We start from the raw sequence: 18374 nt of genomic DNA, 5'->3' as shown, positions 1-18374 counted from the left end.
CCGGTGCCGGTGCCGGTGCCGGTGCCGGTGCCGGTGCCGGGGCCGGGGCCGGGGCTGGGGCAGGGGCCGGGGCCGGGGCCGAGGCTCGAGCCGGGGCTGGGGCTGGGGCTGGGGCTGGGGCTGGGGCTGGGGCTGGGGCTGGGGCCGGGGCCGGGGCCGGGGCCGGGGCTGGGGCCGGGGCCGGTGCCGGGGCCGGGGCTGGGGCCGGTGCCGGGGCCGGGGCTGGGGCCGGGGCCGGTGCCGGGGCCGGGGCCGGTGCCGGGGCCGGGGCTGGGGCCGGGGCCTGGGCTGGGCTCGGCACAGGCGCAGCCAAAGGCCAGCAATGCTGCCCCAGCCCCAGGCACTGATGCCCGCCCAGCAGCGCCATCGCCAGCACTGCCAGAGCCGGGCGAAGGCGAGACCGCGGCGGGATGCCCGGGGGCAGGGACGGGGCAGCCCCGCCCGGGGCCGGGGGTGGGCCCGAGGCATGGCCCGGCCCAGCAGGGGAGAGGGAGACTGGGTTGGGACGGGGGGACACTGGGAAAGGGAGAGGCTGCGGGACTGTGGGAGAGGGAGAGGGGAAGCAGGGGTTGGTCAACAAAGCCCCTTTTTCCTTCTCTGCTGCTGCCGCTGCTGCCGCTGCTGCCGCTGCAACTGAAACTCCAGGGCCGTTTGTCCCCTTGTCAGTTTTTTCCGTTGCCCCCTCTGCCTCGCACCGAGCCCTGCACTCCCCGGGGCAGCCCCTGAGCCTGTCCAAACACGGGAACTTCGCCGTTTTCAGTCAGGGCCCAGTCTTGACTCCTGCACAGTGACAGAGGAATCCCCTTGGCTGTTGCTGTGCATTGTCCCTGCTGAGGGTCAGACACTGTCACAGCACATTCCCTGAATGCAGAATTTGAACCTGACGCAAGCACTGCACTTGTGTCTCCGGCATTGCTTTCCAAGAAAAACGGGAAGGCAAACTGGATGTGCTCATGGTATTTTACAGTGTCTAAATCTTACCAAGTCTTGGATGTCAGAGGTGAGACCCATTTAGAATTAATGAGATGGAGAAGTAGTTTAAGATGGAAAGTGGGACAGAGATATAAACAGAGGAAAATATCTTGGGTTGTTTCTTTCCACTTTCATTTAATTTCCTAAAAGCTGTTTCCGTTTTCCCAGAATCTTCTCCACAGTCCTGTCTGCTCTTTCCAAGAACCTTTCCTGGAGAACGAGTTGCACCATCTGTCACAAGATAGCCCACCCATGCAGCTTCTCTTGACTTTCGACAACATGTGTGAAGCAGGAGTCTTGCAGCAAAGCAGGAGAAAGGTTTTGAGAACTTGACAACTTTTTCTTTCCTTTCCCCTTGTGGGCTGGGGAGTTGTGCCATTGGGAAGGTTTTCATTGTTTCTGTTCTACCCGAAGAAAACAGGACAGGTGTCGTAGTTAGGGGGGGGAGGTGAAATTTTCCAGGGAGATGTAGGCAGTCTAATCAGTGATCAGCTTTTCTGCTAACACCTAGATTAGTCACTCGGAGGTTTGGACACGCCTCTGAGGACACAAAGAGTTAAAAGCAAGAGTCTGGGGAGCTCGGCCTCTTTCCAGATCCCGGTTTCAGCAGAGAGACGTCTCCGGTCTCCTTCTCCCCTGCCCGGCCACGAGGCTGGGTGGGGGAGGAGAAACACGTAGTCGGCTCAGGTAAGCCGGAGCCCCCGGGGGGGGAGAAGAGAAGGGACAGAACTGGAACTGAGCTGCCCCGTCCAGGATGGAAGGGTAGAAAACTGTAGAAGTGCCTGCTGTGTGTGCTCACCCCCCTCCTCCCCCCCAAACTCCGGGAGAAAGTGCCGAGCCACATGGGGGTTTGCGGAGCCTGAGAGTGCCTTGAGCCTGCACCCTGCCGAGAAGAAACTGTTAACCCTTGCTTAGCAGAAAGAAACTTTTCTTAGACATTGATTCTCATGACTGGTAGTTTTTGGAAAGAGAGAAGCGGCCTAAGACCGAGATGATAAAGCATGATTGGAAAGAATTCGATGGAAGAATGAGAGGAGTAGCCTTCTGAGCTGGAATTCTCTTGCATAATGTCAGCCATAGACTGAACTTAAGTCTCTTTTGAACATAAACTGCATTTTTGGGTAGATGCAGCTGCCCTTGTTTTTGCTACAGTGACTGGCACTTAGAAGAGTAGAGCAAGCAGAAAAAAGAGGGGGAGGGTGAGGTGGTGCCCTCTGCCCTCAGGGCAGACCTGCTCCTGGAACCCCGGCCCCTAGGTAAAAAGGGAGAGAGCTTGGCATGCAGCATCCTTAAAAAGCCCTGTATGTAGTTTTGGCCTATGAGACAGCGGTGAGAGCGCTGGACATAGGAAAAAGAGAGTGTCACCTTAGCAGACTTCTCCGGGCGGTGCTATGGGTGACATGGAAACACATAAAAGGTGGACCCCTGTTTTCTGAAGAACAGTTTGTAGTGCGAGAGAGACTCCTCTCTCCCTTGCTGAATTGAAGATTAGTCTTTTTTTTGAGTGGTGATTGGTTGATTTGAAACCCAAAGGCTGGTCTGTGAAAAGTGATGGGTGGGGAGGTAAAAACTGGGAGAAGAAATGTTCTAAGAAGTTTTTATTTCTGTCTCTGTGTGTGTTTAAGTGTATTTCTGTCCCTGTTCTTATGTAATTAATAAAGTTTTGGTGAGTTTTTTTTTGTTTTCAAGATTTAAGCCTGCTCTGCTCTGTTCCTGATCACATCCCACAAGAGTTGTTAGAGAAAAAACATATATTCATGGGTGCATTAACATCTGGCCAGTGCTAACCCATGACAACAGGCTACCAGGGGTACCTACTGGGAGTCTGTTATCGTCCACCCAAACAGGAAGAAGAGGTGGACAACTTCTTCTCTAAGAAGCTGGAGAATGTTTCAGGATCACCAGCCCTTGTTCTCGTAGGTGACTTTAACCTACCAGACATCTGCTGGGAACTCAGTACAGCGGCAAAGAGGCAGTGCAGGAAAGTTTTGGAGTGGATGGAGGAGAACTTTTTGTGACAGCGGGTGAGTGAGGCCAGCAGGGGAGGGACTATGTTTGACCTGTTGTTTGCAAACAGAGAAGGGCTGGTGGGAGATGTGGTGCTTGGAGGCTGCTTGGGCACAGGGATCATGAAATTACAGAGTTCTCAATATGTGGTGAAATCAGGAGGGACATCAAAAAGATTTTTACATTGGACTTCTGGAGGGCAGACTTTGGCCGTTTTAGGAGACTTATTCCGAGAGTTCCTTGGGAAGGAGCCCTTAAAAACAGAGGAGTCCAGGAAAGGTGGGTGTGCTTCAATGCAGAGATCTTGAGGGCACAGGAACAGACTGTCCCTGTGTGCTGAAAGATGAGCTGACAAGGCAAACGTCCAGCCTGGATGGGCAAGGAGATTTCAAAGGAACTTAGGAATAAAAAGAGGATGTATCATTTTTGGAAGGAGGGTCAGGTCTCTCAGGAAGTATTTAAGGGAACATGTAGGAAAAAAAATATTAGGGAGGCCAAAGCTCAGTTTGAAGTCATTTTGACAACTTTTGTAAAGGATAATAAAATATGTTTTTACAAATAAATTAATGGCAAAAGGAAGGGTAGGACCAACCTTTGTTCTCTACTGGATGTGGGAGGGAACTTAGGAACTGCAGATGAGGAGAAGGCAGAAGCGCTTAACTGAGCCTTCTTTGGCTCAGCCTTTAGTGGGAAGACGGCTTGTCCTCAGGACAGCTGCCCTCCTGGGCTGGTAGATGGTGTCAGGGAGCAGAATGGTGCCCCTGTTATCCAGGAGGAGGCAGTCAGAGAACTGCTGAGCCACTTGGATGTTCAAAATCCATGGGCCCAGATGGGATCCAGCCCAGGGTGTTGAGGGAGCTGGCAGATGAGCTTGTGAAGCCACTCTCCATCATTTCCCAACAGTCCTGGCTCACTGGTGAGGTTCCAGAGGACTGGAGGTTGGCCAATGTGTTGTGTGACCCCTACACCAGAAGGGTAGAAGGGAGGATCCTGGTAATTATAGGCCAGTTTGATATGGGAAACATATCTAAAATTCAGAATTTTAGAAACATTTAATGTGCTTAATCAGATGGAGGGGAAGCAGAAATATACAGCTTATTTAGCAATCCTGTAAAAGCAGAAAAACAACTTGTAGCAGAACACATGAGGATTTAATTGCTAGGTAAAGGCCATAGAGATAAGATGTATATTGTGTATATTGTGAAAACTCAGTAAAGCAAGACTTAGGTATAGTGAAAACCCCATAAAGCAGAACCTGTGGCTTAAGAAATCAGAAAGAACCAGGCTCGTGGTTTTGGCCAGGACAAAGTGACCTGGGAGTTAGCCAAACCTTCACTGCACCTGCCCAGAGGAAGAGGTCAAACAGTGAACAACTGAGGAAGACCTCTTACTTCATCAGAAGACCCCAGCCTGCAACCACCAGGAGATGTGGCACCAGAGAAGGCTAATTATAATAGGAAGTGCAAGGAGGCGGAGAGTGGGCAGAGAATGGGCGGGGAGGGAGGGGTTGTTTTGTGGGATCTGAGTGTATTTAAACCTTAAACCTGTCTCAACCAGGTACGCAGGTATGGTGGAAAATCCCCCTTGTGTCCCAGATGGAAATAAAACATACCTGCTTTACAGCTTGAATTGTAAATCCTTATCCCACAACTCAAGTCAGCCTGACCACAGTACCCAGTAGGGTACTGCAGCAGTTTATACTGGGTGTCATCACACAGCACCTACAGGATGGCCAGGCTATCAGACCCGGCCAGCACGGGTTTAAGAACAGAAGGTCGTGTTTGACCAACCTGGTCTCCGTTTATGACCAGGTGACCCGCCAGGTGGGTGCGGGAAAGGCAGTGGATGTTGTGTACCTGGATTTCAGCAAGGCCTTGGACACTGTCTCCCACAGCACCCTCCTGGAAAAGCTGGCAGCCCACAGCTTGGACAGGAGCACTCTGTGCTGGGTTAAGAACTGCCTGCATGGCTGGGCCCAGAGAGTGCTGGTGAAGGTTCTGCATCCAGCTGGTGGCACCAGTGGTGTTCCCCTGGGGTCTGTGCTGGGGCCAGTTCTGTTCAATATTTTTATTGACGACATGGATGAGGGGATTGAGTCTTTCATTAGTAAATTTGCAGCTGACACTAAGCTTGGACCGTGTGTCCATCTATTGGAGGGTAAGAGGGCTCTGCAGAGAGACCTGGAATGACTGGATGGATGGGCAGAGTCCAATAGGATGAAGTTTAATAAGTGCAAGTGCTGAGTCCTGCATTTTGGCCACAAAAACTTCCTGCAGCACTCTAGGCTGGCAAGAGAGTGGCTGGACAGCAGCCAGGGAAGGGGACCTGGGGCACTGCTGGACAGCAGGCTGGACATGAGGCAGCAGTGTGGGCAGGTGGGCAAGAAGGCCAATGGCTCCTGGCCTGGATCAGGAATGGTGTGGCCAGCAGGAGCAGGGCAGTGTTTCTTCTCCTGTACTCGGCACTGGTGAGGCCGCACCTCGAGTGCCGTGTCCAGTTCTGGGCCCCCAATTTAGGAAGGACATTGAGACGCTTGAGCACGTCCAGGAGAGGGCAACAAGGCTGGTGAGGGGCTTGGAACAAAAACCCTGTTAAGAACGGCTGAGGGAGCTGTGGTTGTTTCGCCTGGAGAAAAGGAGACTCAGAGGTGACCTAATCGCTCTCTACAATTCCCTGAAGGGTAGCTGTAGTCAGGTGGGGTTTGGTCTCTTTCTCCAGACAGCAGCTGACACAACAAAAGGACAGTCTTCAGCTGCCCCAAGGGAAATACAGGATGGATATTAGGAAGAAGTTTTTCACAGAGAGAGTGATAAAGTACTGGAATGGTCTGCCTGGAGAAGTGGTGAAGTCACCTTCCCTGGATGTGTTTAAAAAAAGATTGGATGAGGCACTCAGGGCACTAACCCAGGTTAAGCTGAGGTGTTTGGGGCATGGGTTGGATTTGATGCTCTTGAAGGTCTCATCCTACCTAGTCATTCTGTGAATTCTGTAAGAAATTTAGGCTCAGCTCTGGTGGCTCATTCCATCCTGGCCCAGGGCACAGCATCAGGAAGGTCTTTGCATTCCAAGGCTTTGCTGCAGCCAAAGAAATCTCCTGGCTCAGGGTCACCTTTCCTGCTCAGCCAGACCCAAGAGTGCTGCAGCAACAGCAGAGAATGGCAGCATTGCCACGGGCTGGCACAGCAGGGGGAGATTTCCCCCTTGAGAGTGGCTCATATTGCAGTTTTTGCATTCAGGCAGCTGCAGATCCCTCAGCTTTGGTTGCACAGCAGCTGGAAATGCAAGGGCAGGAGCTCTGTTCATGCCCAGCCACAGCAGGTGACAGCAAGGACAGGCTCCTGGCAGCGTGACATTGGTAGGCAGCTCCTTCAACAAAAGCTGGGGGCTGGAACTTTGCGCAGAAAATGCCCTGATGGTCTCTGCACCCAGGCAAAAGGAACAAAGTTTCAGTTTTGGCCTCTCTAGGGAGCACCAAAATGATTCCTTTACAGAGCAAGGGTCCATTGCCGGCTGTTCCCCAACCCCCAGAGGAGAGCCCAGGGGCCCAAGGAGCTGCGAGCGGGGACTCTGCAGGAGCCGGGACAGCGAGAGAGCCCGGGCTGAAGGTCAGCCCCGGGGCGGGCAGGGCCTGGGAGGGGGCACAGCCCGGGGGTCCCGCAGAGCCTCCCTGCTGCAAAGGCCCGGCTGGGACAGCGGGGCAGCTGCCGGGAGCCGTGTGCCAGGGCCGGGCCGCGGGTGGGTGTTCAAAGCGCCTCCAGGGGAGCAGCTTTTTGTCCCGGCCCGGGGGCATTCCCGCGGGGTCGGGGTCCCTGCGAAGGCGCCGGAGGGCAGGGTGGAAGGGGTTAGTTTGTGGGTTTGTTTTCGGATTATTTTTTGTGGGGGTTGATGGTTGGTTGGGATTTTATTGTTTTGGGAGGGGATACGGGCAATGTTTTTTGTGAGATGCCCCCGGCAGTTTGAACCCCCTTGGGTGCGGGGAGCGCTGGCGCAGCCCCGGCACGGGCGGGGCGGCCCCGGGCGGGCTGTGGGAGCCGGGAGCGGCCGCCCGGGCCCGGAGCCGCCGCCTTGGGCCGGGAGCCCCCCGGGCAGAGCTCTGTGCTCGGGGCCCAGGCTCGGGCGGCCCGGGCTGGCGGAGCTCTGTGCCCGGGGCTGGGCGCGGCTGCCCAGGGAGCGGGGGATGCAGGGTCCCCCCGTGGTGGGGCTTGCTCTGCCCGGCTCAGGGGCTGCACTGTCAGCCCAGAGACACGTGGGGATCGCCCGGTACCAGCAGCGCTGGGAGGCAAACCCGGGAATGGGGGGAGCAGAAACGGGCAGTGCGAGAGCTGGGGGTGTTCCAGAAGCCTGGACAGGTTGGGAACAAGGACAAGGGGGACCCATGGATACCCCAGGACTCTGAAAGAGGGGCCCTGGATAGTGCTGAGCCCAGAGAAGGGGAACCTCCTGGATTCTCAGGAGCCACAGCAGCCCAGAGAGGGCCAACGCAAATACAAACTTGACCCGGGGCAACACTGACAGGGGGATCTCCAGGACCCCAAAGTGGAGAGATGAGAGAGAAGAAACTCATGGTTGGGTGTTTTTGCTGAACCTTGGTCACTTGGTTATTTTGGAGAAATGAATCTTTGTGTTTTGGAGGTTTATATGGGCACCAGAAGCCCAGTGACTTCTAGAGATGGACTTGGGCAGGAGGAACCCCCCAACCCAATGTGCTCATATACTGTATTTTTCCCCAAAGCAGAATTTCCCACTCCCAGACCTTGACCAGATGGAGAAGGCAGCTGCAAGGAAGAGGAAGATGGCCAGGGACAGCCAGGCAGGTGAGGAGGAAGTCAGTGCCCCTTTGCCCCTCTCTCCTGCTCCATCTCCCAGCCCAGCCTGGCCCCGGCTGCAGGACAACCCCGCTGCCGACGCCGTCCTGCCGGGGATGCACTGGGGGGATCTCCTTGCCCTTCCCTCTGGCATGGAGGCAAATCCCATCCACTCCTTCTGCTTCCTCCCCTGGACAAAGAGCTGAGGACAGAGACCAGGGAGGACAAATCCCCACGGCAGAACCTCATGGAAGAGGCTGTTTTGAGCGGCTCCATGGTGCAGGAATGCAACAGGGAAGAAAAGTCACAGAGATCCCGCAGGAGGAGGGGCTCCAAACCCATCTCAGAGTACTCAGAGGAGGAAAGACCCACGCAGTGCCAGGAAGGTGGACAGAGCTTCAGCCAGGGCTCTGAGCTGGTGGTGCATGAGCAGCTTCATGATGGGGAGAAGCCCCACAAGTGCTTGGAGTGTGGGAAGAGCTTCAGCTGGAGCAACACCCTGATCCAGTACCAGATGATCCACACCAGGGAGAGGCCCTGTGAGTGTCCTGAGTGTGGGAAGAAGTTTCAGACCAGCTCACACCTCCTCAAGAACCAGTGGATTCACACAGAGGAGAAGTACTTCTGCTGTCCTGTCTGCAGGAAGGGCTTCAAGAACAACTCCCACCTCGTCACCCACCAGCGCATCCACACCGGAGAGAGGCCCTGTGAGTGTCCCCAGTGCAGGAAGAGCTTCACCCACAGCTCTCACTTGACCAGGCACCGACAGAGGCACTGGTAAGGGAAGCCCTGTGAGTGACCCGACTGTGGGGAGAGCTTTGTGTGCTGCTCCAACTCTATCCTGCATCAGGGGATCACATTGGGCAGAGCCCTGATGACCCACATTCCCTGTGATCTGCACTGGGGAGACACTGGGCTGGTGGTCCTTTTGTTTGGTGGTCCCTAATATTCTTTTGATTCCTCTTCATCCCTTTAAAACAGACAAAATTGGGATAAAAATGAACAAATTCATCAAAGGCATCTAAAGCCTCACTTTTTGCTAGTTTTTCGAGGGGATCTGGGATTCAGGGGGATACTTGGTAGGATTTAGGGATTTGGGGGTATTTGGTGTCATTTTCTCCATTTCTTGGCACTCAAAGAGATGAGAAGGTTTGATCTGTTACCTCAAAACCACTCAATGCCACTGAAACCTATTCAATCCCACCCCAAAATTACTTGATTTCAACAGCCCCTCAGGGTGGAACGGGGTTGGAAGGACTTTGGTGAAGTGTGCTGCAAATCAGGAGGGGTGAGATGGGCATTGGGTGAGGGGGGTGGGTGGGATGGGGTTTGGGAGGGGTGGGATGGGGGAAATATATCTTGGGAAGGGGGTCCTGATGTCCAGGAGAGGTGGGATCGCTTTGGGTGGGGTTTGGGAAGGTGTGGTGAAATCTGGAATGAGAAAGCCGAAGGCTGGGAATAGTGAAGGGAGAGGGAACCCATTCCTGAGGGAGTTTTTGGGTATTCCACATTCCTAAAGGCATTTTGGTGCATCCCAGGTTTCTGAGGCGGTTTGGGGGCACTCCCCAATTCTTGGCGGGGGGTTCCTGAGAGCAGCTCCATGGAGCCCCATTGCCAGGTGTGGTTGCCTTGGGCACGAACTCAGAGCTGCAGCCAGAGTCCATTGCCTTGGTGCTGGAGAGCAGAGAAATGATGAATGGCCCCCGACATCTCCAGGGTGTGTTTGGGGGACCAGGACAAGTTCTGCATAGGTAGGACAGTCACTGCCCCAGCCCCAGCCACTGCAGCCTCTGGGCCAGCCCCAAAGTGGCTGCCAAGCCCCTGGCACCCCCAAAACCCCACCTGTGAGAGGGACCAGAGCAGGTGAGGCTGTGACACGGCTGTGACACTGACACGTCCCACGGCCCCGGAGCTCACAGCAGCTGAGATGGGCTGGATCCAAGGTCCTGGCTGTGGATGTCTCTCTCTCTCTCTTATCCTGACTTCCTCTTCTCAAAATATGGATAACTTAAATTTGTAGGGTTTAGCGTTTTCTGAGTCAGTGCTTTGTAAAGTGCCTTACCATAATTCCAGGTTTAATATAATTTACAAGCTGGGTACTATTTCTGTGTAAATGTTTACATCATAGGTTATAACTTAGGAAAAATACTGTTCAGTGCTGTTCTTTTGTTAAATTGTGTAAGGTGTAAGTTAAGGTTAAGGTAGAAGCTAAGTCCTGTTAGTTTGAGCTCTGTTCAGCTAAAGGCCATGTTCCTTTTACCCTTGCCCTCACTGTCCTCGTCACACACACACAGAGGTACAGTTATCGGTTTGTTTGTGGTTTGATTGCTGGATTTGGTTTGGCTGTGTTGATGCTTTCCTTCCTTGCTGTGCCTAAAGTGTCCAGTCAGGGGTAGAGTGACTCTTGCCAAGGAACTTGGTCATGCCTCACCACCTGTGCTCCTAATTGGTGACTTCTGTCAAATATGCTAATCTGCTAAACTTATAAAACTGTATTGACTTCATGGAGGGGTTGGGCATTTTGTGGACATTATCTGTATCTGCCCCTTGGAGGCCTCCAATAAAGATCAGCCTTTCTGTTACCTCCTCTATAATATTATCTCCAAAGGGTGTTACTTTATTTCTAGGTTCTGTAAGGCATCAACACAGCGGGGTCTCAGGGCACCCAGGAGACCACAGTGACACAATGACATCTTGGGGAGCCAAGTGCCAGCTGCAAACACAGCAGGGCCTGATGGAAGCCAGGAGCCACTTGGAGAGTGCCAGGGCACGTGGAACTCAGTGCCCGCTGTGACACAGCACAGCCCCATGGAGCTCAGCAGACCATTGTGACAACGTGGAATCCCATGGATGCAAGGCTCTACTTGGGCAGAGTGGGGTCTCCTGGGACACAGGTGCCACTGGGGCATTGCCAGCTCTTGTATAACCCAGTGCCCCTTGTGACACAGGGCAGCCTCATGGAACTGTCCTGGGGATGGTTCATAACCCATCACCATTTTGGGTTGTTTTTTGTTTTGTACCAGGAATGGTCACTGCCTCCCCTCCCTGCCTCTGGGAGTGCTGCAATGGGTGGAGGGGCAGCCCGGGGTCCTGCAGGGGTTGGGGGACGGGGGCTGCTCTTCCTTCTGCTTGGGGCCATTGACTCAGTGGCCACGTGGCACAGCGCATCTGATTTGAGGTCTTGTTGCCCTGTAGTTTTGGTCTTTTGCTTTTTTCCTCTTGTTTTTTTTCTCCTCTTCCTGTTTGGGTGGACGATAACAGACTCCCAGTAGGTACCCCTGGGAGCCCGTCCTGTTTGCTTCGGGTAGAACAGGAACAATGAAAACCTTCCCAATGGCACAACTCCCCAGCCCACATGGGGAAAGGAAAGAAAAAGTTGTCAAGGTCTCAAAACCTTTCTCCTGCTTTGCTGCAAGACTCCTGCTTCACACATGTTGTGGAAAGTCAAGAGAAGCTGCATGGGTGGGATATCTTGTGACAGATGGTGCAACTCATTCTCCAGGAAAGGTTCTTGGAAAGAGCAGACAGGACTGTGGAGAAAATTCTGGGAAAGCTGAAACAGCTTTTCAGAAATGAAATGAAAGTGGAAAGAAACCCAAGATATTTTCCTCTGTTTATTTCTCTGTCCCACTTTCCATCTTAAACTACTTCTTCATCTCATTAATTCTAAGTGGGTCTCACCTCTGACATCCAAGACTTGGCAAGATTTAGACACTGTAAAATACCATGAGCTACATCCAGTTTGCCTTCCCCTGTTTTTCTTGGAAAGCAATGCCGGAGACACAAGTGCAGTGCTTGCGTCAGGTTCAAATTCTGCATTCAGGGAATGTGCTGTGACAGTGTCTGACCCTCAGCAGGGACAATGCACAGCAACAGCCAAGGGGATTCCTCTGTCACTGTGCAGGAGTCAAGACTGGGCCCTGACTGAAAACGGCGAAGTTCCCGTGTTTGGACAGGCTCAGGGGCTGCCCCGGGGAGTGCAGGGCTCGGTGCGAGGCAGAGGGGGCAACGGAAAAAACTGACAAGGGGACAAACGGCCCTGGAGCTTCAGTTGCAGCAGCAGCAGCGGCAGCAGCGGCAGCAGCGGCAGCAGCAGAGAAGAAAAAAGCGGCTTTGTTGACCAACCCGTGCTTCCCCTCTCCCTCTCCCACAGTCCCGCAGCCTCTCCCTTTCCCAGTGTCCCCCTCCCACCCCAGTCTCCCTCTCCCCTGCTGGGCCGGGCCATGCCTCGGGCCCACCCCCGGCCCCGGGCGGGGCTGCCCCGTCCCTGCCCCCGGGCGTCCCGCCGCGGTCTCGCCTTCGCCCGGCTCTGGCAGTGCTGGCGATGGCGCTGGTGGGCGGGCATCAGTGCCTGGGGCTGGGGCAGCATTGCTGGCCTTTGGCTGCGCCTGTGCCGAGCCCAGCCCAGGCCCCGGCCCCAGCCCCGGCCCCGGCCCCGGCCCCAGCCCCAGCCCCAGCCCCGGCCCCGGCCCCGGCCCCGGCCCCGGCCCCGGCCCCGGCCCCGGCCCCGGCCCCGGCACCGGCACCGGCCCCGGCCCCGGCCCCGGCCCCGGCCCCGGCACCGGCCCCAGCCCCGGCCCCGGCACCGGCCCCGGCCCCGGCCCCGGCCCCGGCACCGGCCCCGGCCCCGGCCCCGGCCCCGGCCCCAGCTCGTCCCTGGGCCCGCAGAGGACACAGGCGGTGCGGCCGCTCCCGCTGCCTCCACTGTGGCTTCCCCAGCCCAAGCTCCTCCGCTTGGCAGCGCGGCCGCTGGCCCTGAGCCGCTGCTGTCCCGTTGCCAGGAGCAAATGCCTGGGGATGCCCAGCCCGGGCCGCTCGAGGGGCGCTCGGGGGCCGTTCCTGGCCCCGGGCCGAGCGCTGACAGCCGCGTCTCGCCGGCAGGGAAGGCGCAGCAGGCCCTCCAGGAGCAGCACCGCCTGGGTTCGCTGCTGGGCCACGGCGGCTTCGGCAGCGTCTGGGCGGCCACACGGCTCTCAGACCGTGCCCCGGTGAGCGGCAGGGCCGGTGGTGGGTGCACGAGGAAGGGGCGCAGGAGGAGGAGGAGGGCGAAGGAGAAGGAGGCTGGGGCTAGGCAGGGCAGGCAGTGAGCTCAGCCTGCTGCTCCCCTTGGCTTGCAGGTGGCCATCAAAAGGGTGCCACGGAACCGTGTCCGGCATTGGGGTGAGCTGGTGAGTGAGTGGGGCCAGCAGGAGAAGCTGGGCCATGCCGGGCAGGGATGAGCTGAGGCCTGGCAGGGTGGAAGCCACCAGGACGCCTGGAGGGAGAGCGGGCGTGGGGCCAGCAAAGGGTGCAGAGCATCCCGGGCTGGCTGAGGGGTCCCTGACCCCTGGCACGGCCTCAGCCTCACTGACAACATTGTGCTCCTCCCACAGCCCAACGGCACCAGCGCACCACTGGAGATCGTGCTGCTGCACAAGGTCTCCACTGGCTTCCCTGGTGTCGTCCAGCTGCTGGAGTGGCTGGAGCTCCCCAAAGACATCATTATCATCATGGAGCGCCCGGAGCGTTCTCAGGACCTCCAGCACTTCATTCGGGCACGGCGGTTCCTGTGCGAGGAGGTGGCGCGGGAGCTGTTCCGCCAGGTGCTGGAGGCCGTGCGGCACTGCACCAGCTGCGGGGTCCTGCACCGCGACCTCAAGCCAGAGAACATCCTGCTTGACCTGGCCACCGGGCAGGCCAAATTGATCGATTTTGGCTGTGGCACCTACCTACAAGACACAGCCTATACTCACTTTGCAGGTGAGCCATCGCAGGGGTGTGCTCCCCATTGCAGACATCTCCTGGCCCAACATCTCACAGCCCAGCCTGGGTGTGGCACTGGGGATTCTCCCTTTCCCTGCCACTCATGGCACTGAGTCTTCAGCCCAGCTGCTTTTGAACACAAGTGGGTGGGGGGACCAGCTTCCAGCCCTGCTGGCAGCCTTTGCCAGCCACTCTGCCTGGGACTGGGGCTGGGGCTGGGGCAGCCAGCCCAACAGAAGCACCCGTGGGTGGGGGTGGCTGAGAGGGGAGCCAGAACATATGCACCAGCCAGTCTGGGGAGCAGGTGAGAAAGGGCTTGGACTGCTGTGATTGCCTGGTTTGCTTTGGGTTCATAATGGTTTTTGGGGCAATGCAGGCAGGGACGAGTAAGGCATGGTTTTTCCCCAGCACTGAGTGGGTTTTGCTTGTCATGGTTGGGCCTTGCCAGGGCTTCCACTGCCACCTTCCGACACCAGTGGCTTCTTTTGCAACCCTAAGTTCGTACACAAGTCCCAGGTGCTGGCCAGAGGGCAGCAGGTCACACCACGTGCCACTGGGGCAGCCCCTGCACGCCCAGGGATGCTGGGGCCAGGCTCTGGGAGCAGCAGCATCCCCCTGATGAACTCCATCTGTATTCCATAGGAACACCGTCATACAGTCCCCCGGAATGGAACCAGTTTGGCTGGTACTATGGACAGCCAGCTACCGTCTGGTCCCTGGGCATCCTGCTGCACCAGATGGTGTGTGGGGAGCACCCTTTCAGGAGGGGCCACAAGATCAGCTGGGACCATCAGCTCTCGCTGCCACCACGGCTCTCTCAAGGTGAATCCTCATGTCTGGGCACGGGGGAAATGCCAGTGCTGGGACACAGCAGTGGGCTGTGGCAGCTGCTGAGGAGGTGGCACGTGTCCTGCTGTCCTGCTTTCCTCCAAACCAGGGAATTCCTGGGAAAGTTTAGGCCCAGCTCTGAGCAAATGCAGCATGGCCTGAGAATGGGAACAGTGGGACAGACAGGAGCCTTCTCCAACTGACCGGCAGTTTCTGGTTTCTCTCGCCAGAGTGCCAAGATGTAATCCGGCGGTGTTTATCCATGCTGGATGTGGACCGGCCTTCAGTAGAAGACCTGTTCAGTCATCCCTGGATGTAGGATAGTCATCTGCCATAGAAGAAGGGAGAGAGCCACAGAAACAGCGATGCAGGGCCCTGGTAAGTTCCAGCTCCACACATGCCTTGGCAATCCGAAGCAAAGGACCCAGACTTTTTTGTCCTGCCTGTGTCACTGCACAGGGGTCATCAGATGGGAACACACAGCCCCTGTGCTGGAGCTGAGCTGCTCTGCCCAGCACTGCTGGCTGCCATCCCAGCTGCTTTGGCTTGTCCTGGGTCACTGCCAGCTGGGGCCCTGGGCAGAACACTGACAGCCTGGTCTCACTCCCAGGGAAAGAGAAGCAGCCCCTGGAGAAGCTGTGCCAGGTGGGGCTGCTGCTGCTGGAGACAGCCAGGACAACATCAAGGATGAAAACCTCTTCCTCGACCAGGCCACCACAAAGCTGAAGATGATGGACTTTGATTGTGGCACCTTCTTCAAAGCCAGGCTCCACAGTGAATTTGCAGATGAGTGCACACACAGGGGGATGCTCCCAGATTTGGGCATTGCACAGGCTGGCCGGGAAACAAAGGTTCCCCCTTTTGCTGGGGTGGAAGCAACTGATTTTTCAGTGGGCTGCCAAGCTGCATTTTGGCAGGGCTGGGGGGCATGAGCTGGGGTGGGTGTGAAATGGGTGTGGGGTCCTGGCCCTGCCAACAGCCCCCAGTATCCACTGTGCCATTTCCCTCATTTTCCCTTTTTGTCTGTAGTCTATTTTCATTAATTTGCTGTTTGTTTCTCTAAAGGAAGCGTTCTAGGTGTTGTCCAGTCTGGACGGGGAAGTGCTTGGGACCAGCCGTGCCGTGGATGGGCCGTGCCCTTGGAGAAGGCTGAGAACATCGTTTGGGAGCAGCTTTTCTTCCAGCGGCGGATGGCGTCAGGTGGGTCCCGTCTCCTTGGCCTGGGTGGGATCAGAGCTTTTGGGAGATGGCAGCCAGCACAGGAGCATCCTGCTGTGGGCAGCTGCTGAGGAGGTGGATGTGCCACGGCTGGCTGCAGGCTGGGCACATGTCCTGCCCTCCTGCTCTGCTGCCAAGGTCAGCAATGATGGGCAGCTCTGGGCACCGCTCTGGGCACGGCCAGCATGGCCTGGGCACGGCGGGCACTGGGACAAGGGGGACAGGAACCTTCAGGTGACGGGCGGGTTCTGGTTTCTCTCCTTGCAGCCGGGCTCTGCGGATGCTAAGGCTGCTCTGGGCTCTGCCAGGGCTCTGCTGGAGCTCAGCCCCAGGCCAGAATCAGCCAAAGAAGAAATGGTGTGACCTGCAGCAGAGACTTGCTTGAGCACTTGGGCAATGCAGCTCAAGTTTGCAGAGTGTACATCTCCGAGGGAAAACATCACACCCTCCAAAATTAAACTTGATCAAGAACTTCTGAAATGCAGTCAATCTGGGATGACCCCAAATGACATTTATCAACTTGCCCAAGGTGTAGCTCAGCCCTTCCCTGCAGATTTCTCTCCTCCACCTACTTTTAAATTTCACAACTGCTCCCTCCTTTCCCCCAGTGAGTTCCCAGCCCATCACAGTCTCCGTCACACTGTTGCCTTCCTTGATGGCCTTCACCACAAGGAAGACCAAACCCCAGGTTTAGGGCCTCATCCTGTCACTGGCTGAAGAGCAGCAATATCTCTGAGGTCCCGTGGCATTTTAGTGTCAGTGAGAGCTGCTGTCCAGCCCTCAGCTCTCCTCAGTGCTGAGTTCCCACTCCCTTTTCCTTGTCCTTCCAGCAGGATGAGCTCTGTGAATCCCCTTGAGCCTCCCCACTCTTCCCGCCCACCCACCCACCTCACTAAGGTTAAGCTGAAGCTTCTTTGTCTCCTCTGGCACACCAGTGCAGTCCCCTCTGCGGGGAGCCCCAGCCCCAGGGCACAGCACACAGCAGTGCAGTGCAGGCTGGAACAGCTGCCCTGTACCCCTGGCTTGGCTGTTTGTGGCAAGGAAATGCTCCCTGTTTGCAGCTCTCCCTGCAGGATGGCCCCAGGGCAGAGCCCAGCCGGGCTCCCACTGCATCCCCTGAAGCCTGGGGCAGGCAGTGGTGCCAGGGCTGAGGGTCACGGGCTGTCTCTGGGAGCCTCACCCGAAAAGACACACAGAGCCACGAATCTGGGGAGATCAGAGCAGCAGGGAGAATCTCCTGCTTTGTTTATTACTTCCTATTATATACTTTTAGCAAGGTGATCATGGATTGGAGAGTGGCATTCCCACCTCTCAACGGCATTGGTCAGAGGGACTGTCATTCAACCTCCCCTTGTCTTGGAGAAGGAATTCAAAACAATAGCAATATTTATAAAACACAATCTCCTTGTTTACATGAATGAGCGTGAGAAGGTGCACACTTCTACTTTAGTATGAATGCTCAGAAAACTGGGAGAATCTCATGGTGACAATGGGGCGCACCCAGAGCTGTGGCTTGCAGTCAGTGTTTGCCAGGGTTGTGTTCTCATCTCCTGCAGCCTGTGGGGAAAACAAACTGTGCTGCCAGGCCAGCAGTGCTCCTGTGGGCAGGGACAAGGCTGAAGGGCTTTCCCATTGCAGAGGAGCTGGCACTGAGCCTTGTCAGGGCCTGGCAGGGCTGGAGCCGGGTCTGGCCTGCTGTGAGGGACTCGCTGCCACCAACCGGCCCCACCCGCCGCGCTGCGTCCTCCAGGGACAGAGGGGTCTGTGTGTGCCAGGGGCTCTGGGATGTCTCTGTCTGCATGGACAGAAGGGTCTGTGTGTGCCAGGGGCTCTGGGATGTCTCTGCCTGCATGGACAGAAGGGTCTGTGTGTGCCAGGGGCTCTGGGATGTCTCTGTGTGCAGGGAGAGAAGGGTCTGCGTGTGCCAGGGGCTCTGGGATGTCTCTGTGTGCATGGACAGAAGGGTCTGTGTGTGCCAGGGGCTCTGGGATGTCTCTGTGTGCATGGACAGAAGGGTCTGTGTGTGCCAGGGGCTCTGGGATGTGTCTGTACCCATGGACAGAAGGGTCTGTGTGTGCCAGGGGCTCTTGGATGTCTCTGTCTGCAGGGACAGAAGGGTCTGTGTGTGCCAGGGGCTCTGGGATGTCTCTGTGTTCAGGGACAGAAGGGTCTGTGTGTGCCAGGGTTTCCATAATGTCTTTGTACCCATGGGTATGGAATGAACACAGAGTGAAAGTGTCAGTCACGTTGCTTGCACACTCCTTCCTCTTTGCACAAGACACATCCATGCACACCCCCATGTATGGATATACTAAAAGGATAGGGATGAATAGAGATTTCCCACAGAGTTCTAAGTTTGGAATAACTCACTTGTAAGCCAGTGGCCAGGGCAATTTTTTCCCAGCTCAGTGTGAGTAGGTGTCCAAGAGCTGAAGGGAGCATCATTCAGAAGCAGTTTCAGGATTTCTAGGCAGGAAGTTACACCATCCGTGTAACTCACTGTATTTATCGGGATGGACTCTACTGGTTCTTTAGGAATATGGAGCAATGGAGACACGAGACTTGGGAAAATCCCAGCTCTGTGGATTTGTGTCGAGGGAGGAGCAGCAGAAACACTTTGTGTCTGCTTTGGGGGATACAGGGTCCAAGGAGCTGGGGTGGCAGAATGTGACCTGGCATGTTGGCAGGTGAAGTCCTGTTTCATGACATCCCAGAGTGGAACAGGACAAAGCTCCAAGCACCCCCAAGCCCACTGATGAAGTCTTTGTGATGCTGCACATCCTCGAGGAAAGGCTGCTGCCA

The 18374-nt window shown here is 56.2% G+C and overlaps 1 protein-coding gene across 1 annotated transcript; it reads left to right on the top strand.

The window, feature by feature from the left end:
* Positions 1–8058: 8058 nt before the first annotated feature.
* On the top strand, positions 8059–14673 carry LOC134562216 (serine/threonine-protein kinase pim-2-like). Its single transcript, XM_063419637.1, has 10 exons — positions 8059–8243; positions 8427–8561; positions 11689–11773; positions 11981–12181; positions 12236–12330; positions 12433–12772; positions 12902–12952; positions 13157–13523; positions 14169–14348; positions 14585–14673. The coding sequence occupies exons 1-10, from the start codon at positions 8059–8061 to the stop codon at positions 14671–14673; spliced, it is 1728 nt and encodes a 575-aa protein (XP_063275707.1).
* The last annotated feature ends 3701 nt before the right edge of the window (positions 14674–18374 follow it).

The sequence above is a fragment of the Prinia subflava genome, chromosome 26 (genome assembly GCF_021018805.1).
Source record: "Prinia subflava isolate CZ2003 ecotype Zambia chromosome 26, Cam_Psub_1.2, whole genome shotgun sequence".
In the NCBI taxonomy this organism is placed as follows: domain Eukaryota; kingdom Metazoa; phylum Chordata; class Aves; order Passeriformes; family Cisticolidae; genus Prinia; species Prinia subflava.
The sequence above is the reverse complement of the archived record's forward strand: the minus strand, read 5'-3'. Positions and strand labels throughout refer to the sequence as shown.

Bases quoted from the DNA above. Each gene is read 5' to 3' on its own strand.
- LOC134562216 (XM_063419637.1), top strand. From the start codon at position 8,059: ATGGTGCAGGAATGCAACAGGGAAGAAAAGTCACAGAGATCCCGCAGG. The intron at 12,773-12,901 runs GTGAGCGGCAGG...CTTGGCTTGCAG, and splicing joins GGCTCTCAGACCGTGCCCCG to GTGGCCATCAAAAGGGTGCC. The intron at 14,349-14,584 runs GTGAATCCTCAT...TTCTCTCGCCAG, and splicing joins GCCACCACGGCTCTCTCAAG to AGTGCCAAGATGTAATCCGG.